Below are 24,221 nucleotides of genomic sequence, written 5' to 3' on the forward strand. Positions count from 1 at the left end.
TAGGGAAAAAATTTGAAAGGCCAAGGCACAAAACTATATCAAACTAGCTAGAGACCTAAAGGGTAACAAGAAAACATTCTACAAATACATTAAAAGCAAGAGGAAGACCAAGGACAGAGTAGTCCTGTTAGTCAATGGGGGAGCAGGGGAACATGTGGAAATGGCAGAGGTGCTTAGTGACTTCTTTGTTTCGGTTTTCACCAAGAAGGTTGATGATGATTGGATGTCTAACATAGTAAATGCCAGTGAAAATGAAGTAGGATCAGAGGCTAAAATAGGGAAAGAACAAGTTTTTAAAATTACTTAGACAAGTTAGATGTCTTCAAGTCACCAGGGCCTGATGAAATGCATCCTAGAATACTCAAGAGCTGACTGAGGAGATATCTGAGCCATTAGCAATGATCTTTGAAAAGTAATGGAAGATGGGAGAGATTCCAAAAGACTGGAAAAGGGCAATTATAATGCCAATCTAAAAAAGGGAAATAAGGACAACCGGGGAATTATAGACCAGTCAGCTTAACTTCTGTACCCGGAAAGATAATGGAGCAAATAATTAAGCAATCAGTATGCAAACATCTAGAATATAATAAGGTGATAAGTAATAGTCAGCATGAATTTGTCAAGAACAAATCACATCAAACCAACCTGATAGCTTTCTTTGATAGGGTAACAAGCCTTGTGTATAGGGGGGAAGTGGTAGACGTGGTATATCTTGACTTTAATAAAGCTTTTGATACTGTCTCGCATGACCTTCTCGTAAACAAACTAGGGAAATGCAAGCTAGATGGAGCTACTATAAGATGGGTGCATTGTGGAAGGGCATATCAAGTGGGGTCCCGCAGGGATCAGTTCTGGGTCCAGTTCTGTTCAATGTCTTCATTGGTGATTTAGATAATGGCATAGAGAGAACACTTATAAAGTTTGTGGACGATACCAAGCTGGGAGGGGTTGTAAGTGCTTTGGAAGATAGGATTCTAATTCAGAATGATCTGGACAAACTGAAGAAATGGTCTGAAGTAAATAGGATGAAATTCAACAAGGACTGCTAAGTACTCCACTTAGGTAGGAACAATCAGTTGCACAGAAATGACTGCCTAGGAAGGGATCTGGGAGTCATAGTGGACCACAAACTAAATACGAGTCAACAGTGTAACATTGTTGCAAAAACAAAATCATTCTGGGATGTATTAGCAGGAGTATTGTAAGCAAGACACGAGAAGTAATTCTTCCACTCTACTCCGTACTGATTAGACCTCAGCTGGAGTATTGTGTCAAGTTCTGGGCGCCACATTTCAGGAAAGATGTGAAAAAAATGGAGAAAGTCCAGAGAAGAGCAACAAAAATCATTAAAGTTCTAGAAAATGTGACCTATGAGGGTAGATTGAAAAAATTGGGTTTCTTTAGTCTGGAATAGAGAAGACTGGGAATAGAGGAGGGAAAAAATTGTTCTTAACCTCTGGGGATAGGAAAAGAAGCAATGAGCTTAAATTGCAGCAAGGGAGGTTTACGTTGGACATTAGGAAAAGCTTCCTAACTGTCAGGGTGGTTAAGCACTGGAATAAATTGCCTAGGGAGGTTGTGAAATTTCCATCATTCAAGGTTGTGGAATCTCCATCATTTTTAAGAGCAGGTTAGACAAACACCTGTCAGGGCTGGTCTAGATAACACTTATACCATGAGTGCAGGGGACTGGATTAGATGACCTCTTGAGCTCCTTTCCGGTCCTATGATTCTGTAAGATGGCTGAACTGGGAGTAGTTCCTGCTTTCCTCCCCTCTGATCAATCCACATTCTCTAAGACTTGACAGACTGAACTGCTTCAACATAGTTAGAAGCAAAGCAGCTACTTATATAGTGCAAAGGGATTACAAAGTACAGAAATTAGAAAGTTTACAAAGGATCTCACAATCTACAAAGTTCAAATCCAGTAGCAAAAACCTCCAAAATTAATCATCAGCTTTCCCAAAAATGCTCAAAGGCACACTCATGTTCACTAGCTAATCTCATTAACCAAGCTACATTTTGTGGAAACTTCTGTGACTAAAAACAAAACAAATTATTTCATATTAGGAAAGTTTTTGTTATGAGTCCAAGTTTTGTTTACATTATTCTGTTTTACATTCATTACAGAATCATTGGCTGAGCCTGTGGCCTGGAAAAATAAGTGGTTTAAAAATTAATGAAAACTTCAAATGAGCTTTACTTATTATTTTGCATATTTTCTTGATAATGTGCTTACATTTTTGTCTGCTAATCCAAGTTTTCTTATCTAATGAGGAATTTATGCCATTTTTTCAAAGATACATTAACAGTGAAAGTGATTTTTATATGTTGTGTTTATTTACTATCCAGTTTTGTTATTGAAAGAACAGTCCTTGAATTGAATATATTTAATGTATTTTCTAATTTTTGCAGACTCTGACAACAAGGGTGTGAATTCTGGTCGCTTGGTAGCTTGCATAACCACTTTGTTCTTATTCAGCAAAATCAGGCCCCAGCTAATGGTCAAACATGCCATGACCATGCAGCCATACCTTACCACTAAATGTAGTGTAAGTATAGGAAACTAAAGTCTTCTTTCATCTCAATAATTATGGAACTCAAGGGTTATCTTAAATGCATGATGAAATTGAGGGTGGGAGTGTAAAAAACAGCAACAATATTTCCACTACATGGCTATTTTCAGTCCTGAAGTTATTAGAGAACCTTTTGTAATCCATAGATCTCTAATAGGAGTGTTTTTTTTCCAAAAGTATTGGACGCAGAGAAAAGTCTGCCTTCAAGGTTTCTTACTTTCTTCTCCAAGAGTGAACTGCAAAGGTTTTGTTAAAAATTAAAAACGTGCTTATTAAGGTTTAAAAAAGAAAATAAGTAGAAGGGTGTTATATTTTAAATGTATTTAACCTTTATTTTAATAATATTTACTTCCTGGTTTTGTACACTCCTCAGCAGAAAACTGACCAATGTGCCATTATGGTATGAAACTTCAGATAGTCATCCAATTTTGCATGAACATATTAATACTTAACGCAACTATTCCCCTGTAAAGTTCAACCCACTTATTCACTATTTGCTCTATATTCGATAGCCGTTCAGTTTTATGTATCTATCCTGTTAATTTCAACCTTTTATCCTGATTTTGATTTTTCCAATTACCACAAATGCATAATCAAGCTTAATATTATAGTAACCGTTATCTAGTTTCAACATTTCACCTCAGTCATCTTTTTTTTCCTCAAAACTAATAATCCCAATTTTGTCAGTTTTTCGTACATAAACTCCATTCCCTTTCTTTGCTTTACATTTACACTGCTGCTTATGGTAGCAAGTTGGCAAGAAACCCATTGTGAATGTTGCTGTTTGTGTAAGATTTTGTGTAAACTACTAGGGTGAATTCCTGCCCCCCCTGCCCCCCGGAGTAAATGGTAGTTCTGTCACTGACATCAGAATTTCACTTCTGGTTTTTTAATCTGAGCATTCCTGTTGCCATCTTAATAGTTAATTATCTCCAGGTCTCTTCCCCATTCACCTACCTGTGGATGGAGGACATCATGATAGCAAGCCTGTCATCTAGCAGTATCTACAAAGTACTTTTGGTGTTGTATGATTAGATGTAGTCTCTTCTGATTGACTAGTATACCAAGCTGTCCTGAGTGGGGTGGAGGGGATTTAAATGCTGCAACATCTACTTAGAGGACTGTACGCAAGCTTCAGTTATGCAGCTTGAGGTGAATCCTAAAATCATTTAGCTGGTAATTATAGCATATCCCATTGTGATTAATGGATGCACACTGGGAAATTGTAACTTGTATTGTAAAAGAGTTAATAAAACACTTTAGTGCATATGAAGTGAACTGGCAATTAATACTTGCTTTGATAATTTCTTCTCTAGATTCCTCACGTATGGCATGTGAACTACTTTTAGGCCCACTGGCTAATAACCTTTCATCAGATCAGTTTTTAAAGTCATGGTTTCTGAAATGCCCTAAACACTGTCTTTATCTATGCTTGTAGTTAAATCACATTCAGCCCCAGTTTATCTTCACCTGTTGCTGGTACCTGGTATCAGCAATGGGTTATTCTCTAGGGAAGTGGCTCTCAACCTTTCCAGACTACTGTACCCCTTTCAGGAGTCTGATTTGTCTTGCGTACCACCAAGTTTCACCTCACTTAAAAATTACTTGCAAAATCAGACATAAAAATACAAAAGTGTCATAGCACACTATTACTGAAAAAGTGCATATTTTTTCATTTTTATCATATATTTTATCATAAAATAAATCAGCTGGAATATAAAAATTGTACTTACATTTCAGCATACAGTATAAAGAGCAGTATAAAACAAGTCATTGTCTATATGAAATTTTAGTTTGTACTGACTTCTCCAGTGCTTTTTATATAGCCTGTTGTAAAGCTAGGCAAATATCTAGATGAGTTGATGTACCCTCTGGAAGATCTCTGCGTACCCCCAGCGGTACACGTACACCTAGTTGAGAACTGCACTAGGGCAGAGAAGCCAGAAGAGTTCAAAGATTCCTTCTAAGGCTCCAAAGGAAAAGTCAGAATCCAAAGTCCTACTCAGCCTGTGTGGAATACTCCCAAGCTTCAAGATGGAGCAGCATCAGTTCCGATGTATCATTTTTGAGAATCTTGGTACAGACAACCCCAAACTTCTTCTCTTTTCAGTGCTGAAATAAATTAGCAATAAATTGCATTCCTAGCCTATCATGCTTCTCCTGGAGTTCCTGTTCAGCTTCCTCCTCCTTCATTGTATATAATGCAAGCTTCTTTATCCTTTTAAAGTCCCTACTAACTAAAGTTTCTGCTGACTACTCTTTGGAAATCTATGGAACTTTTTTAAACAGAGAAAACAATAAGAAGGTGTTTAATACTTTGCTGAGTAACTTTAAATAACATTTTTTTATTTCACCTACTCTTGTCTCTTAAAATCAAATCCTCCCACTTGCTTGAGTTCTTTCTCCTTCTCCTTTGAGAACTTCCCTTCCGGTCCCCCTAGGTCTTTTACTCTTCCCACACCATCCTATAAGTGGCTGGAAAGGAGAATCTCTTTGCAACATAAATGGGATCCAGAGCCCCTTCCTCCCCACCCCATGCAGCCATAACTTAAGTGATACAGAGGGATTTACATGGGTCCCAGTGCCTCTGGGTGAATATTATCCATTGCAACTATATTAAATCCATGATAGTTATCAAAATGTTACATTTTATTAAACAGTGTATACCTATGTATTAAGGTATATAGGTGTGTACCTTTTGCATGATATGTTATCAAATATTTAATTCAGAAAACCTAGTTACTCTGTATTTCCTCCTATGTGCAGAATTAAAATTAAGTGACAGTGTTCCTGTTATGCTTAGATCATGACATGTTTTGTAATAATTAATTACAAAATAATAATTACCTAAGACAACATTAAGAATATTTTACCCATAAAATAAAACTTACTTTTCACATCAATAACTTTTATCTTTACAAGAACAATTATGTCACCTGGACTCATTTATTTCCTAGTGAAAAAGTATTGGATTAGTAATTAAAGACAACAGTTTAAATTTGATGATCATAGCATAGCAATACTTTTGAACATGGTAACAAATTGAAATTGTTGTCTTTAAACCCTTAGCCAAACTTTTTCTATGGGGAAGTGCTACCTAAAACATACTTCATGGGAAAGTTAGCTCTTTGAAAATCAGTGTATACTTTTACTGAAAAATTGAGATTTATTAAATTATTCTCAAACCTGAAATAGCATTAGAAATACTTAGTTCTTACACAGGAAAATGGTGAAAATGTTTAATCATTGTAAATGTTATTCTTACAGACTCAAAATGATTTCATGGTGATCTGCAATGTTGCAAAAATCTTAGAGCTAGTGGTGCCATTGATGGAGCATCCAAGTGAGACCTTCCTTGCCACTATTGAGGAAGATCTCATGAAACTTATAATCAAATACGGCATGACGGTAAGATTTAATTTCTACTTTGTAAATTAATGTAATGTTGTTGGTTCAGTTTGATATGGAATATGTAGAAATTATTTAAGATGAACGCATGAACATTTCTTCCCTATTAATGTTTGAATGGCATTATGAAAAACTGGCTATATCTGTGATAGTGTAAATGGCCAACTAACTTTCTTGATCTACTGGAGTTTATGATTTATGATTACACTTTAGTTGTTATTTACTTGATCTGAGATTTTCAAAGTACTCTTGAAGATTTAGACCCTTATCTTCTATTCGTTTTAAATAAATAATATGTTTTTATATCTCGAGACTGCTTTGAAAAATCTCTATCTTGATTTCTAAATAAATGGTTATAAATATTTTCTGTCTTATCTTCAGGTAGTGCAGCACTGTGTGAGCTGTCTTGGGGCTGTTGTAAACAAGGTTACTCAAAATTATAAATTTGTGTGGGCCTGTTTTAATAGATACTATGGTAAGTTAAATATCAGAACATACTATTATTAAACAATTTTATAAAAGTTTTGGTTATGTATGTCATTTCAGGAGTGCAGTATTTGCTATGACTAAATCTTTTCTCTTATTTTAGGTGCACTTTCAAAATTAAAAAGTCAACACCAGGAAGACCCAAATAGTACTATACTTACAGCCAATAAACCGGCACTCCTTAGATCTCTTTTCACTGTTGGAGCACTTTGTCGCCATTTTGATTTTGATCAGGAAGATTTTAAAGGCAACAGTAAGGTAAAATACACTCGGTTTACTTTCTCGGTGTCTTGTGTTTAAAAAGGTAAAGTTAAAAAACTTGTAACTTGTAAATAGAACAGAATAGGTTTGGTCATTTGAAACAGTGAAGTAAAGTCTTCACAGTGAAGCTAGACTGTACTTGTAATTTGCAACAATTTATTTATTTTGGGAAAGCTTTGGTGTCAGTGATGTGTGTTTCACTTTGCAATTACCTTTTTAAGATTGTTTTAAGTAGAATCTAAAAATTAACTGTTTCTTCTTAAGTCACCAATATTTTTTGTTTTAATTTGGCCAGGTTAACATTAAGGATAAAGTACTTGAATTGCTGATGTATTTTACAAAACATTCAGATGAAGAGGTACAAACAAAAGCCATTATTGGTTTAGGTAAGAATTACTACATTTTTTGTTTTTAATTGAATCAGTAACTGTGCATCTCAGGGGAATAGTATGTGTAGTTTGTTTTTTTTCAAGAAGTTGGTTCATTTAAAAAGCTTTGGCATCTTTTTTAAGGGATATGTACCTAACTGATATTATCTGCAAATTTTGGTTGCTTTTTGAATTTTAAATTTGTTGTTCATAGAGATCTTAAAATATACTTCCCTGCATGTCTGAAGATATTTGAAATAGTCTCTAGCAAATTAGTCAAAAAGGGGCTCTTTTCTCTTTCTTGTGAGAAATATATTTTGACAGTGTATGCCTTCCTGATGTGTATATATAATTATTTACAATGTTCAAAAGTATCAGATTTCTAAACTAATGGTACCATCATTTTTCAAAATGAAAGTCGTTTATAATCTGCTACTACTTGAGTTTTACACCGCCAAGGCATGAGATTCAAAAGATTATTAGCAAGCCAAAAACATCTGGGAAAGTCTTAGGTGATGCAACCATGCATTAGGTCCTCAGCTGAAGTCAGTGGAGTTATGACAGTTTACAACAGCTGAGGATCATCCCCTTAGATGTCAATAGGCATTAACATACATAGGCTCTGACAGTTTCTTTCTGGATAGTTTCTGGAAGTTTGCCACTTCTTGCAAGTTTTGACTTGCCTACAAGGGTCTAAGGCTTTGCCATACTCTTTCTGCTCCAGATGTGTACTTCCATATAAAGTATGGAAATATTAAATCCTTACTAGCAGACCAAACATAAGCTCTTAGGAGTACTACTTTGTACAGCTGTGTTAATTACTTACATGGTCTCTGAGACAATCATCTTAAAGCCCCCCAAATAATTTATTTTCAGGTGGAGGCAGACTAAAGGTGAGGTCATTAAAAGAAAATTGTCAGATAGCAAATTTTCCCTCTCCCCCATCTGAAACATTTGGACATAGTAAGCGGTAAGAAAAACATATTAGGGAGGATAAGAAGACTTTTCCATGGGAATTGTGGGTTGTAGATTCATTTAAATCAGTGAGAGGAGGAAAGAAAGTTGTATATCAAATATACTACTTTAAATTTAAAACCCCTTTTAAAAAGTTAATCAGATTAGCTAGAAAAGATCAGGTAACAAAATATCATTGCACGTTCATGCAGATAATAATAATCCCTACCAAAGAACATCCTTACCCCTTTCTCTTTCCTTTTTTCCACCCATTGGATGAACTGAGCTTTTTCTTGAACAAAGTCTTTTCCTGCGCTAACTTTTCTAGGCAAGAGACCAGCTTTATAGAACCTTGATTCCCTTGGCTTCAGCCAGTCAGCCCCCTCCACTGTTTCATCCTGGGTTTTTTCCATGTATATTCTTTTCTTCTTCCATTATTTCCTTTTATTTTCTTTTTTGTTTTGCACTTTATTGTTTTTACTCATTAAAGATCTTTACCACCTGTGGCCAAAAAGAAGTAAAGGGATATGCAATATCTGTCACTCCTGAAAGGCACAGGCCAACAAGAGTTAGGACAAATAAACCAAGTAATAGTCTAATATGTGGCAGAATTCCCAGTCTTCTGAAAGGAAAGCTGCATCCCTGCCACTTGTGATGCTGTGTGAGGCTATAAATCAGCAGTACTCCAAACCCACTTATGTTATCTCAGATGATGTCCATCATTCTGGATTAAAATTGGGGAGGGGGGTGACGGGTGACAGGGAAAAGACCAAAAAAAACCCCACAACTGATAAGAGACCAGTTCTCTACATTTTGGGCAGGGGGAAGGAAAACAAACAGTTCTTTTCCTTCATAATAATTTTCAAGAAAGGGTTTAGAGTGTGTATGTGTCTGAGTCTCAGTGTTCCCACTGACGTATGATTGAGCAAAACCTTAGACCTCTGTTATAGGATGGACATGTATAATGTTCCCATTTTATAAATGGGATAAATGAGAGATTGATTGCACGAGGTCACTTGTAGCAGAGCTGAGAATAAAATTCATTTAGCCATGCTGTCTTTGAGAATTAATGTGCTGTGTATTTGACTGTGTAAGCACTAGATCATGCTCCCCTTCAGAGCCTGGAATAGAATCAAGAACTCCTGATTCTCCAGCATTCTTCTGTTGTGTTTCCAATGATGGAAGATTTTACTAGTTTACCTTGAAAAATGTAAGCACGGTAATTGCAAGGCAACCAAGTGGGATCTTTCTTATTTTTTTCTTTCAGGATTTGCATTTATTCAACACCCAAGTCTAATGTTTGAGCAGGAGGTGAAGACTCTGTACAACAGCATTCTCTCTGATAAGAATAGCTCAGTAAACTTAAAAATCCAGGTGTTAAAAAATCTCCAAACCTATCTACAGGAGGAGGATACACGTATGCAACAGGCAGATAGAGAGTGTGAGTGATGAGCGCGGTGTTAAGAAAACATTAAAAATGTAACTTTTGTTACATGAAAACAACCTTTTAATTTAACTGATTCATAAGGCTTTTTGGGTCTAATTATTCATGTATACATACATTACCTTAGATAAAGATTTCAGGAACATCTTTTATACATAGTCACACCGAGAGGTGTAGAGTACAGAGTTCTGTTCTTAACTTCAAGTTTTAAGTCACTGGGGAAAAATCCAAAAGGTGTAATACTTAAATTTTTGCAGTTAAAATAATGAGTGTTTTGCTTTTTCTATTATCAAATTCTTCTCTGAAATTGTTAATTTTCAGGCATTATAAAACAAGAAATCTTCAGGGCTGTGTTATGGGACCATTCTGAAGCTTAAATATGTCAAAGAATATTAGGAATAGTATGTAGAGTAGAATAAGTTAGTGATTGCTCAAAGATCTTGGCACAAACAATTGCTTTTGTTCCTTTCTACAGGGAAGAAAGTAGCAAAACAGGAGGATCTGAAAGAAATGGGAGATATTTCCTCAGGGATGAGCAGCTCCATCATGCAACTTTATCTGAAACAGGTTCTTGAGGCTTTCTTTCATGCACAGTCCAGCGTACGCCACTTTGCTCTAAATGTCATTGCACTGACATTAAACCAGGGTCTTATCCATCCAGTTCAGGTATGTAATGTTAATGTGCTGTATTGCTTTTTTCTTTTACACAAGAAAATCTCAGAATTTCTCATGGCTGCTAGATAAACTTCCAGTATGTGTGTGTTCCCCTCTCCCCCAAATCTGTTACAGTAGTTGCTTCTTTTGGAGATACTTTTTTTGTAGAGGCTGTTTTACATACAACAGATGTCTAGAATCCTTCTGTATTGAAAGGCTAACAGGATTCCAAAGACTAACCCTTTATTGGCTTATAAATTAAATTTGAGTTTAATCATTTTTAAGCAGCACTTATTAAATGCATGATGGAGTGCACTGGTTTTTGTTATATGGTATCAGACCCCAGTTAGTGTTCAGGCATACTTACATCCATGGTCTGTCGTCTTTACATTCCATTCATTAGATTCTTTTGGCAGCATCTTTCCCCGCAAAACACTACTTTGGATTGAAGTTCTAGAGCCAATGTCAGAGCTATTTGTAGTTTATTTTCAAGTAATTTTCTTCACCTGTGAATCTTAGCTAGATAGTGTTTATCTATTACAATGAAAATCTATAGAGGTGTGGCTAACAAGGGAAGACTATTTTACTTACTTGTATCCATAATTTTCCACAGATTCTTTCGTATCCTCCTTTGTTTTGGAAGAATTCTGGGAAAATATTGAGGAGATATCTCAAGCCTCAAGTAGATAATTCCTAGACCAAACTCTGTAACAAATTTACTTGAGACCCATATATTTTAAATATATTAATAGCTTCCAAATTTCAGGCTTGCCATGAGGCAAATTACTAGGTCCTGTCTAGACTCGGAAATTGAATGTGTGCTCAGCAAAAGTGTGTTCTAAATTTTTAAACACCACTTTTAACTCTGTTGTCAGTACCTGGTGTAGACAGACATTGATGTTTCAAAACATGTTAGCAAGTTGTGGTCAACTCTAGAGTCTCCTGGACCAAGGATCCTAGGATTGACCATGAACTGGTAACATGTTTTGAAACAGGTGTAAGTGGTGTTTAAAATAGATCAACAAATTGCTAAAAACATCTCATTTTTCTGGTATGGGGTCCTAGAGTGTGACCCAGTGGAAGAGAGATACTGGGAATACCACCTGTGTTCTGGCACAAATTTTCAAGTTTTTAATATGCTTGTGTCCTTGGATCATCTCCCCTCTTTATAACTTGTGCTCTTGCCTAAAAGAAGCTATCAAGCTGTAAGTCGCATAAGGTGTCACATTCTAGTTGCTCAACTATTAACATAAATTTAACATAAATAATGTGAGATAAATTTATGCATGTAGCAGCACACATAGCCACATACATTTTTGGTGTATAATGCCTTTGTATATTTTCATCTTCCTTTTCTAGTGTGTGCCATATTTAATTGCTATGGGCACAGATCCAGAGCCCTCTATGCGGAACAAAGCTGACCAGCAACTGGTGGAAATAGACAAAAAATATGCTGGATTCATTCATGTATGTAATTCTAACATTACGTAACTTAAACAAAATGCTGATTCTCTGCTCTCTCAAGAGTCTAGAAAAGTACAAGTCCAAACTGCAGGAATTGGAAAATATGGTTATATTTATCTGTTTATTAATTCTACTTGTGTTCGGAAATTGAGTTGTGACCTCTTCATCTGAAACGATAGAGTTGTGAAGGAGCAGTTTTGTCTCAGAGTTGAAGATTTAAAATATCAGAAATGAGAAGCATTCCTAGTTCTCAATATTTGCTCTAAAGTGTTTCATTCAACCTTAAAACTCCCTTACTTATAATCGTTAGTAGTATCTTGCTTACTGAGTATCACAGGCCAAGTAACTGTGATCATCTGTTTGATCACAAGGAACAACTCTCCTAATCGTCAACAGAATAGAGAAGAGAATGTCTTCTAAAAAACCATAGCAGTAGCACCTTAATATTTATATACTGGGAAAATGTTATATGTTACATGTACGTTTTCTCCATGGGAGACACCAGGGTTTTGGAAGCTGGAGTTTGGGTAGAGGGAGCATAGGAAGGTGCTTGTAGTTGGGTACCTTGTCCTAGAGAGAGGAGGAAGCTAGGTGAGGGCTCTTACTGTTGTGAGATATTACCATTCACTCTACCTGGCCTTCCAGACTAATTTCCATCTCTGGCCTTTCCATTGCTTTATTTTTCCCTACAGACACCCCCAAAACCTCCTCCTTATCTTGATGTGGAACTGAGTGCCCAACTGCCTGGCTCTCTAGTGATCTGTGTGTGTGCACTAGATTATGGGACCTTCCAAATCCCATGGCACTCCAGTTCATCCAACACTAGAATTTGGAGTCACTGCACTCATTGTACCCAAGTACATACTTAATTTAATAGAGAGGCTGGCAGGTGGGGTCCCAAATGTAGTCAACTGAGACCTGAGTTACTCTCCGTGTCGGTGAGGATGATGGAAGCACAGGGGATAGAAGCACAGGCCAAAGCACAGGGAGTGGTGGGTACATTGGCTGGTCAGGCATCCAGTTGATACTGAAACTGGAACAAATTCTGGGCTTAACTAAAATCAGCTCAGAGACCGAGGCACATGCAGATAATTGAAAGTTTCTGTTGGTCATCCTGTGCATGTAGAGTGAGGCGAGAGGGTTAACACATATGCAAGTTCAAAAATTCAAATTTAGTAGAACACTCAGGGAAAACTTTACAACTTTCAACATTATTCCTGTGGAAAATCATTTCAAATTTATGAAATATCTGCCTGCTCTGAATCATCATTTTAGCTGGATGCTTCTATTAGGGCAGTTAATAGAGATATTCACATAAAACAGTCATTACTCTTCAGTTTCAACCGCTCTTGACATGAATGGGACTGCTTTTACCTTTCTTACAGCTATTTCGGTCTATTTGCAAACTCAAGAAAACAATGTTGCATCAATTTGTTTGGAAATTTAACTGCACACCCAGAATGGCTAGAGGCTTTTAAAAAAAAAATAAAGTAAAGCTTAAATTTTACAATAAATATCAGGGGTACTACAAATCCATGGGGAAAGAGTAAATGTGAAGGAAGTGGTAGGGTTTTGAAAATTGTATTTTTAATTTGAGGCTAATGAAAGTAAGATGAGGAAGACATTAATTTCAAATGAAAATTTTTCAATTTGACAAAATTATTTTTCTTTTTGTGTGACTGTTTTGAAAGCCACAATTTAAACAAAAATAAATATTTTATAATTTTAGATGAAAGCAGTGGCTGGTATGAAGATGTCTTACCAGGTACAACAGGCAATCAACGTGTGCCCAAAGAATCCTGTAAGGGGCTTTAGGCATGATGAATCCTCCAGCGCTTTGTGTTCACATCTATACTCCATGATCCGAGGGAACCGTCAGCACAGACGAGCCTTCCTAATTTCTTTACTCAACCTCTTTGATGACACAGCAGTAAGCATTACATAAATGTACCTCATATGAAAATAAATTAGAATAAGTTTTTCATAAAATATACCGTAACAAGTTCGAATGCTGAACGTTAGTATCCTTATTTTAGGATTATTACACATCCTTATTTTATGTGTTTTTATGAGACTTGGTGAATTTTGGCCTGGGTAACTTTACTTCCCTAGTCTTTTTTATTTTGCTGCAAAACTAAATGTATTTCCATTTAAATAACATCCTCTTCAACCATTTTATATCTACTTAAGCCCAGTTTGGATAGAGCGGGAATAATGCAAGTTCATGTGTGAAGCAAACTTTGCATGTGCATAATGTTTTCAAGGTGGAAAAGTTACTTTAGATGAAGTACATGTTGACGTTTTGCACCAAGACCCTTGGAAAGCAGTGCAAAAACTAGACTATAATGTTTTTTTTGTGTGTGTGTGTGTGTATTACATATATATTTATATAAAATGTTTATTTTTTAAACTTGCAGAAAACAGAGGTGAATATGCTCTTGTATATAGCAGACAATCTAGCGTGTTTTCCTTATCAAACACAGGAAGAGCCACTGTTTATAATGCATCATATAGACATTACACTGTCAGTTTCTGGTAGTAACCTATTACAGTCATTTAAGGAGGTAAGTGCATTTATGATATATTAATAACTTGTTGCAATGAAGTTATCTTGACACCATAATGAGCACTTCTCTGTCATTCCAATGTTGCAAACATGGATAATAAATAACATTACTTTGCGGCCAATAGCATAAATCACTCTCAGTTCTGGCAAGGTGTGACAGATCTGTGTTCAGAAACTTTCAGATTTTTCATTAATTTGGAAAGTCAGTGGAAAATATTAGAGATGGAAGAAAATAAGACTGGTATTGTCAGATTTAATGTTTGTCAGGGTGGGGGGGATCCCAGAATCCAGGTTACTTAGCTCTAGTCTATCATGAATACCTGAGCCATAAGCAATCTAACTTTATTGGTACGTTGCCCTTGCTACTCAGAAAATGTTTTGAATGGATCTGCCTGTTGGCAAGGTTTCTATCTATACAGCTCAAATATATTCATTTACTTTGCCCATATGGCTCTTCACTTGCACTTTTCTTATTATAGTGTGTACATTGTGTGCCTCTTGATTACAAATAGTTTCACTAGTAATTTTTTAAGCTGCAATAGTAGGTGACTCTTTCAGTCATACTAAGCATCATTGTAGGCCTCTGTGAGGGAGAAAATATTTTAAATCATGGTAGCGATTTTGAGAGACAAGACCTCCATTCACTGAATTTAAAAACAAAATTGAATGATGTTTACTTATGTATATGCAGAGCAAATGTGCAAGTGATATAAAAATTGAATTCCCCTTTGATTTCCTCCACTGTAGTACTACGAAATCTCTGGGCAGTTTTCAAACTGTTGCTTTTTAAAGAACAATTTGCCAGTAAAACATTTTTGATTAAATATTTACAAAATAAAATAACATCTAATATTTTATGTATAAGATATATAATGCATATGTAGTATTGTCTAAAGGTTTGTATGAATGAGTTTGAGACTGCTGCTTTACTAATGAGTGCCAAAGTCATGAGCAACTTATGCAGGACAACTCGAATAATTAACAATGAAACCCTTATACCATACCAAACTATCATGTATTTCTTATATATCATGCATTATAACTATTTCAGAAATGTTTTAGAATTCTTATTTTATTACTAATATTTAATATTACTAATAGGTACTAATAATTGTATCCTTCTGCATATATAACTAGGTGTCTTAGTTATCATGAGTCCAATCATACAGTCATCAGAGAAAATACAATTTAGCAATCTCTAACTGACCTAAAATAGCTTTTCTATCCATAATAATAATTCATACTGCAGCAAAAAATTAACTGTTTATAAAGCGTCCTCCTGTAGAGAACAAGAAATGAAGTAAATGTTAATCTAAAACGTCAAAACTCACATTAATGTTAGATTTGCCTGTTTTGGGGGGGTTTTTTTTGCTTGTCCAATTTTTTGAGAAATAGGTACAAAACTCATGTTAATTGGTCTTAACATATACTGAATAATTCTTAAAAGGTTCCTGTTAAGATAATTTTCCTAGTTTTAAAAATATGAACAATTGCTTGTAGTATCTAAAACTAAAATCTGTTAACTTATTGTTTCTTTTCTTGTTCTCTAAAGATACCATATTGACTAGATTCCTGCTCTGGAGTCTTGGCCTAGAGTGAGATAGGCAGGAGTATCCCTTTTTTCACCCTTTGAGGCACCGCAGGTGTATCTTGTGTTAAAAGTCCCAGGGCTTTGGGGCCCTCTAAATTTTCATACAATTTTCATGCCTTTCTTATACATTCAGTAAAGGAGCGCCACTGGAGCCAGGACAGGTGCATCCAATGCCTGCTCTCCTGTCAGTCCTGCAGCTTTGTTTAGAATGTGAGTCTATATCATTTGCAGTTTTTGTCTGTCCTGTTCTCTGTAGGGTCCCCAGTGCTCTGGCGTTACTTGTTGGTGCACTGTTGTTTCTTTAAGTCCATTTTGATTTGATACCATTTCATCCTTTAAAGTAATCAGGATCCAGACTGAGGGTGGGTTTTCTGTGCTGCCACAGTTTGGATGTGTCTAGATGGCTCCTTGATGTTTCCTCAGCAGAAGATGTACAAATGGCCTACCTGGCTTTCACTGCATCAAATCTCCTTGTGCAACATGCCAGTATAGGTTAAAGGCTTTTCTGCTCATATATATTGTCTTATGTCCCTTTTCTTCCTTCTAAATTTGATCGATGCGTTGGGGTATCTCCAAGAATTGGAAACATTACCCCAAACTCTGGTTGTAACAGAGTACCTCAGATCTCTTGAGGCGTCCATTCAAGACTTCATTAGTGACTTTGCAAAATATAAATAAGCCAAGATTTTTAATTGTGGGTGCCTGTATCTGGACAACAAAATCAGTAATTAAGCAATTAAATAAGTAACCATATTTTCAGAGATGCTGATAAGCACACACTCAGTTTCCACAGGTACTTAAATATGGACTTATGGCCATTTTATAGTTGGATCTGTAGCCTCTTTTGACTGTAGTATCGGAATGGGACACCCTTCTCTGAGGAGTAAGTCCTCTGAGATAACTGACTATTAGAACTTGCAGTGATGTGTAATTTTGATTCTTTGCATTCTCAGTGGACTTTATCTCCAGTGGAAAAGAGTTACTTGTGCAGTCAGGAAGGCAGAGATACTTGCCGAGTGTATATGTTTAGCTATAATCTCATGGTGATATTTTCCTTTTGAAAATCCCAGCCTTTGTGCCTGATCACTTAGCTCAGTTTCATGACTAGGACTGAGGATTGCTTTTATTCTGAAAGGCAATATTCCAATTGCCAAACTGTGCTAGGAGCTGACTTAGGGGTTAGATCAGTGGTTCCCAAACTTTAACAGCCCGCGAACCCCTTTCACTAAATTGTAAAATCTCGTGAACCCCCTCCTAAAAATGAATATTTCCAGGGATTTAAGTTTAAATTTCCTCCGCAATCCATAGGGTTCCTGCTGCTGGACACTGTTGACTGCCCTGGTCAACCAAACTCCACTGAACTCGGGCTGCAGGTCCCGCTGACTGCCGGGGCTCGGGCTGCCAGCCCTAACTGCCCTGCTCCACTCTCCCTGGGGCTCAGGCTGTCTGCCCGCCCTGCAACCGAGTGCCACCTGCTGCCTCAATGCCTTGGGTCCTCTGGCCGCCATTAGGGAAATTTTTCTGGTCAACCCCCACAACGGGTTCTGCGAACCCCAGTTTGGGAACCACTGGGTTAGATGAAGTTCAACATTCTCGTTTTAAAGATCTTCCCCGTAACCTCCTTCTGTTGATCCTTACTAAGGTAGTCTATCTTTGATAATTACCAGCATAAATAAGGCTTCAGGCCATTTCATTAGTATTTGGTCCAGTTTCTTAAATTGATGCTAATATAAACTATATATTGTTGTCCTAATTGTAAGAGTCCAAGTAGCCATACAGTTGACTTGTTCACCTGTTCATTTTCCTCACCCAACTCTTATTTTCTGTTTCTGGAAGATGTTTTGGGAAATCTTCTGGTTTTTCTCGGTATATGAAATTAACTCAGTTAGTTTCTTTCTTTCTCTGTGACTTAAAAAATGTATAGTTTGTACAGTTTTCCCTCACTCTTTATAATCTCTAAGAGCTGGAATCCAGTCAACACAATATCTTTAGACGGGAAAGACATTTAGCTATAATTGGCTCTTAACATATAGTTTGATTTGATTCCTTGTTGGCATTCCACCTTCCTTTTAGAGTTGGGAAATGCAAAGTTCTTCTCTGGGTGCTTGCTCATGTCCATTCCATATTAGGTGTGTGTCTTCACTACATGCACCAGTGCTGGAAGTTTTTCCCTCAGCAGTATCCATAGGGGACCAGCTGTGGCGCCCGCATGATGCAGTATGAGATACACCACCGGCTCTTTGGTCCCCACACCGGGGGGTACCGATTGAGGTATTCGAGGTGTACCTTGCCAGTAGACTGGCACAGGCCCTCTGAGGCACGCGTCTGGAACCGGCCCTGACCATCTTCAGTGGCCTAGTATCGATCCCAGGACCAATCAGGCACCAGAGACAACCATTCACCAGGCCATCATTGCCCATCTCCAAAAGGAAAGTCGCCCTACTCAGGACGATCCTCATGAGCCAGTTGCCAGAGTAGCTTCTGGTCCCATTAGATGTCCCAGTACTGGTCAAGTAGCGTGAGGCATGGATCACCAGGTATCCGACGCAGATCCAGCGAACTCTGTCAGTCCCCGAGAGCCTGACGAAGACAGTCTTGCTTGGACAGGTCAGCTTTGAGATGCAGCGACTGACACTGGTCGGACAAAAGCCACTACTCAGCCCAATCCTGGTCGCCCAGGACTGACTGCTCCACTGGTAGCTCCGTCTCAGGGTTCCCTGACTACTGACAGTGCCGACTACATTATCAGCACCAACAATGAGGAGCCTTGTGGCACCTTAGAGACTTATCAAATTTATTTGGGCATAAGCTTTTGTGGGCTCATCTGATGAAGTGGGATTTAGCCCACAAAAGCTTATGCCCAAATAAATTAGTTAGCCTCTAAGATGCCACAAGGACTCCTCATTGTTTTTGCTGATACAAACTAACACGCTACCCCTCTGAAAATTATCAGCACTGAAACCTGTCCCATGGCCCCAAGTGCAGTGGCCGGTGCCATGGTACCCATGGAACCGTTGGAGGTTCACCCAAGCTGCCCTACCGCTATCGGGAGCCTCGTAGAGGCCAGCAGCCTTGGTATCCCGTTCCCCACCGGTGCGGGAGACTTCAGGGGGTTAGACCCCTTGAGTCTAGGAGGACCCAGGGGAGTAAGCTGCAGGACACCAATGGACGTGGAGGTTCCCACTGCATCGTCCTCATCATCGCCAGACAAGGCTATCACGGGGTCCCTCTCACCCAGTTCCTCAGGATGAGGCCAAGGCGCACCAGGAATTTTTGAAGAGGGTCGCTTCTAACCTGAGGCTTCAGGCAGAAGAATTGGAAAAGCCTTCGGACCCTCTGTTTGAGCTGTCTGTTCTTTGGCTCCTGCCAGGGTGGCTGTACCCCTTCATGAAGGGGTTTCTAAGATCACTAAAAAGATTTCCCCATGTTAAGAATCCTCACACCTTCTTGTCAACTGTCTAAATGGGCCATCTTGATTATCACTAGAAAAGTTTTTTTTCTCCTGCTGATAATAGCTCATTTTAATTAATTAGCCTCTTATTCCACCTTTTCATATTCTCTGTATGTATGTGTATATAGATAGATAGATATACTTACTATATGTTCCATTCTATGCATCCAATGAAGTGGGCTATAGCCCACGAAAGCTTATGCTCAGATAAATTTGTTAGTCTCTAAGGTGCCACAAGTACTCCTGTTCTTTTTGTGGATACAGACTAACACGGCTTAGGTTACTCTGAAACCTAAGATCACTGAAGCCCTGTGTCAGAACCAACCCCCCCCCCATTCCCTGGCCCCTATCTCTAAAAGGGCCAAACTCAAATACTTCGTGTCAACCAAAGGGCATGAGTACTTATACTTCCACCCAGCCCCCAATTCCCTTGTAGTCAAGGCGATTAACCAAAAAGAAAAGCAGCAACAACCCAGGGCCACCCCCAAAAATAAAAACTCAAGGAGGCTGGATCTTTTTGGGCAAAAGGTTTATTCGTTTTCCAGCCTTCAGCTGAGAGTGGCCAAACACCAAGCCCTTCTAGGCCGATATGACTTCAATATGTGGCAAGCCATGGCCAAGTTTGAAGGGTTGCTCCCTGAGGCTATCAAGAAGGAGTTCTGAGCAATCCTTGATGAGGGTATGACGGCGACCCTCCAGGTGGCGTCAGACACTGCGGACACTGCTGTCCGCACCAGGGCTTCCGCTATCTCCATGTAGCAAGCTTCTTGGCTGTGACCTCTCTAGGTTGTCCACCGAGGCTCAAGAGTCAGTGCAGGACCTGCCTTTTGACAGCTGGGCCTTATTTGTGGAGCAAACAGACAGCAAGTCGCATGGCCTCAAGGACTCCTGCACCATTCTTTAAAAACCCTGTGTCTCTACGTCCCAGCCCCGGCTTGTAAGCGGTTCAAACCGCAGCAGCCACAGGGCCAGGGGAGTCAGCCTCGGCAGGACCAGCCCCATAAACAAGCCCAGGGCTACAAGCACTGCCTGAGCCAACCGCCTCCACCCTCCCCCCAGTCGGGCTCAACCTGTAACAAGCAGGGGGCCAAACGGTCATTTTGAGGGTGTGCCCAAGGGTGACCTAGCAGACTATTCCCCAAATCCATCCTTTCCTGCCCCTGCAACAATGGCTGGGACAGTCTTTTCCCAGTCCAGAGACCCCATGGAAAAGATCATTACCATTCCCCAGGCAATACTTACCTCGCTGCAACGGTGGACTGACTGCAGGACAGTCCTAGAGGGGGTTCCATTCGACAACTCCATCGAGTTGGTGTCAGACACCTTGGACCTCGGCTGGGATGCACGTTTCGGCGACCTCCAGACACAGGGGATGTGGTCCCCGGAGGAGGTGAAGTTGCACATAAACGTGAAAGAGCTCCGAGCAGTCCGGCTGGCACGTAGAGTCTTCCTGCCCCACCTGTTAGGCAAGGTAGTACGAGTCCTGATGGGAGAATACAACCTTGACGTTCTACATCAACAGGCAACGGGGGAGTGCACACGTCAGCTCTCTGTCAAAAGGCACTCTATCTATGGGACTTCTGCATCAGCCACAAAAGCCACCTGGAAGCTTGTCACGTTCCTGGTATCAAGAATGCTCTGGCGGACAGCTCAGCAGGGACTTCTCCTCTCACCATGAGCGGCCACTCCATCCAGAGGGAACCTGCATGATCCATATGAACCAGGAGATCTTTGGTGTTCTGTCCCAACCGCACAAGACCAGTGCGGAGAGGCAACTTCACGCCCCGGACATTTGAAATGCCGTGGCTTTCTACTTTCCTTTCCAAAAATCAACTCAATTCTTCATCGCTACAGCGGATAGGATGAAGGGTCACCCAGTGTCCTCGCAGAGGATTTCCAATTGGATCACCTCATGCATAAAGACCTGTTATGATCTGGCATGGGTTCCACCATCACTGATTGTCAGAGCCCACTCAACGAGAGCTCAGGCATCTTCAGCGGCCTTCCTGGAGCACATCCCCATTCAGGACATCTGTAGAGTTGAAACATGGTCCTCTGTTCACACATTTGTCACTCATTTTGCCATCACTCAGCTGGCCAGAGATGACACTTGGTTCGGCAGAGCTGTGTTGCAATCTACACTTCCATGAACTCCTACCCACCTCCAGGGGTACTGCTTTGGAGTCACCTAATATAGAATGGATATGAGCAAGCACCCGAAGAAGAAAAGACAGTTACCTTTTCCATAACTGGTGTTCTTCGAGATGTGTTGCTCATATCCATTCCACAACCCGCCCTCCTTCCCCACTGTTGGAGTTTCTGGCAAGAAGGAACTGAGGGTGGGGGGAGCTCGCGGTGCCCCTTATGCTGTGCCACGTGGGTGCCAAAGTCAGTCCCCTACGGATACTGCTGAGCGAAAAGCTTACAACACCGGTGCATGTGGCGAGCACACACATCTACTATGGAATGGACATGAGCAACACATCTCGAAGAACACCAGTTATGGAAAAAGTAACTGTCTTTTTTAATGACTGAATTCTTGAGTATTCTACCATACAGATATTTATTTCAGTCACAAGTTATACTTACAGGGAAATCATTTCTTTCCTGGTCATCAAGAAACAAAAATGAATATTTAAGTGGCATTGTGGCACTGGCATTTTCATCTGTGCATGATGTGCGCTTACTTTAGCTTCAGAAGATCAAAAAACATTCAGCTATAGGGAAATCTCTAGCTCTGTCATACTAGAAGCACAAGACCAAGAGAAGTAATCTAGTCAAATGATATCTTCAGATAAGCACAGTTACACACACGTAAATTTTCTTATCTCCTTAACATGCATATAAACATTGTTTTGTTACATTGCTTATAAACTGCTGGGCTACTGGCACTTTTTAATTTTTCTTTTATAATTAGGAGTATTGTCATAGTTATTCAAATAGAAAACAGAGATACATCATCTTTACTTACTTATTTAAGAGAAAAATTGAGTTCCAATTTTGGATTGACTGAACTTGATAATTCTCATTAACCAAAATCTTGTAAAGATCCCTTTTAGTGTCTTGTTAACAGTATTTTGATAGCTAAATTTTCTTTTCCTGAGATTAAATAGAGCAGTCAATCCTGCTTATAAATATAGGTAAATATGTGCCATTTCTAAAATGTATTTTGATTTATTGATTTTAAAAATATTACCAGTTATAAGTCTCTCAGTTTCAGTCTGGTGGTCTCATTCAAGTAGGCTTGAACTAATTATATTACTTTGTATGCATTTATACATTCTGTATTTCCTGAAACATATTATGGCTATATCCAGGGTAGGCAACCTATGGCAGCACGCGAGCTGATTTTCAGTAGCACTCACACTGCCTGGGTCCTGGCCGTCCGTCTGGGGGGCTTTGCATTTGAATTTAGTTTTAAATGAAGCTTCTTAAACATTTTAAAAACCTTATTTACTTTACATACAACAATAGTTTAGTTATATATTATAGAGTTATAGAAAGAGACCTTCTAAAAACGTTAAAATGTATTACTGGCACACGAAACCTTAAATTAAAGTGAATAAATGAAGACTCGGCATGCCACTTCTGAAAGGTTGCCGACTCCTGGGCTATATAATAGCAAATTTCCTTTACCTTATCCATACTATTAACATAAATATTCCCTTGGAGAGAAACTTGGTATGAATGTCATGGCCCCTTAAAGCATATGAGAACCTCTGTCAGATTTTAAGAATAAAACTGTTTGAATATTTGAACTCTATCTAGAAAGGCAAACCAAATGATATTTTAAGACACTTGTTCATATTCCTATTAATAATGAAAATGGACAACAGCAAAACCTGACCACTCATGGGAGTTAGCAGAAGTGGTCACTTGTAAAAGGTGTCTCTCCTTCAAAGGTATGGTTTTGCCATCCTTACTTCTGCACTGCTTCTGGCAGTGGCACTGCCTTCACAGAGCTGGATGGCCAGAGAGTGATGGAGCTATGAAGACAGCACCACCACCAGCAGCAGCGCAGAAGTAAGGGTGGCATGGTTTCCCAACTTCCATTCTCAATGTTGTGAACAGCACTCAAGTTTTGGACCTAGATGAAATTTTCATAACTTTCATAATTTTCATAATTTCATAGAAATTTCAAAATTTCTTGTTTCAGAACAAGAGATTTATACTTTGGACATGTTTTAGTCATTGAACTACTTTTAAGTGGGCCTACTTTAAATTTTAGTCTGTGGATTTCAAATAATCTGTGAACCAAAAATATTTTTTTAAAAGGCAATTCACACAGTTAAGAGAATTGTGATTATGGAAGGATCTTTTTGAATGCTATCATAATTCTTAAATATTTGTCATCTTCTCTGTCTTCCAGTCTATGGTAAAGGACAAAAGAAAGGAGAGGAAACCTTCATCTGATGAAGAGAGTGAAAGTGACAATAACAGTAACAGTAACAGTGAGAGTGAGAGTGAAAGTGAAAGTGAAGAAGAAGTTATCAAGCCTCGGAAGTTACGTAAACGTGTAGACTCTGATTCAGATTCTGGTGAAGAAAATGATATAAATGCTGTGATGAAATGTTTGCCAGACAATTCAGCTCCTTTAATTGAATTTGCAAATGTCTCCCAAGGAATATTGTTGCTTTTGATGCTAAAACAGCATTTAAAGAATCTTTGTGGTTTCTCTGATAGGTAAGAATCATACTTAATGGCAGAATGCTCCTCGTCTTTTAGTTTAATGAGTTCTATTCAAGTGGATGGTAATTAACTTTTTAAGCAATGGGTTTTCTAGCATGCAGATCTCACGACAAAATATATCTAGTTAAATTTACTTCATTAATGACATATACACAGGATAGTGATAGTTTCCTTGCTTACATTAATTGATGCCTAATAAATACAGAATAAGAAGAATAGAATTGTCCATTTTAAAGCCAAAAAACATTTTCTCCTTAATGTCTGGGTTTTGTTTTTCTTTAATAGTAAAATTCAGAAATATTCTCCATC

At 38.6% G+C, this 24,221-nt stretch overlaps 1 protein-coding gene across 9 annotated transcripts in view; it reads left to right on the forward strand.

Moving 5' to 3' along the window:
• NIPBL (NIPBL cohesin loading factor) overlaps positions 1–24,221 on the forward strand; it is a 322,368-nt gene that overhangs the window by 295,273 nt on the left and 2,874 nt on the right. For 8 of the 9 annotated variants that reach the window (XM_043515304.1, XM_043515303.1, XM_038403810.2 and 5 more), the window contains 12 exons: positions 2,416–2,552; positions 5,844–5,984; positions 6,366–6,459; positions 6,574–6,728; positions 7,027–7,117; positions 9,321–9,494; positions 9,973–10,163; positions 11,511–11,618; positions 13,345–13,545; positions 14,033–14,179; positions 23,593–23,906; positions 24,198–24,221. The exon at positions 24,198–24,221 is cut by the window's right edge and continues 151 nt beyond it. In XM_043515304.1, coding sequence (XP_043371239.1) covers positions 2,416–2,552; positions 5,844–5,984; positions 6,366–6,459; positions 6,574–6,728; positions 7,027–7,117; positions 9,321–9,494; positions 9,973–10,163; positions 11,511–11,618; positions 13,345–13,545; positions 14,033–14,179; positions 23,593–23,906; positions 24,198–24,221 — 1,777 coding nt within the window. The remainder of the gene's footprint in view (positions 1–2,415; positions 2,553–5,843; positions 5,985–6,365; positions 6,460–6,573; positions 6,729–7,026; positions 7,118–9,320; positions 9,495–9,972; positions 10,164–11,510; positions 11,619–13,344; positions 13,546–14,032; positions 14,180–23,592; positions 23,907–24,197) is intronic. The other variant, XM_043515300.1, reaches the window with a different exon arrangement.

This window comes from Dermochelys coriacea, chromosome 5 (genome assembly GCF_009764565.3).
Source record: "Dermochelys coriacea isolate rDerCor1 chromosome 5, rDerCor1.pri.v4, whole genome shotgun sequence".
In the NCBI taxonomy this organism is placed as follows: Eukaryota; Metazoa; Chordata; order Testudines; family Dermochelyidae; genus Dermochelys; species Dermochelys coriacea.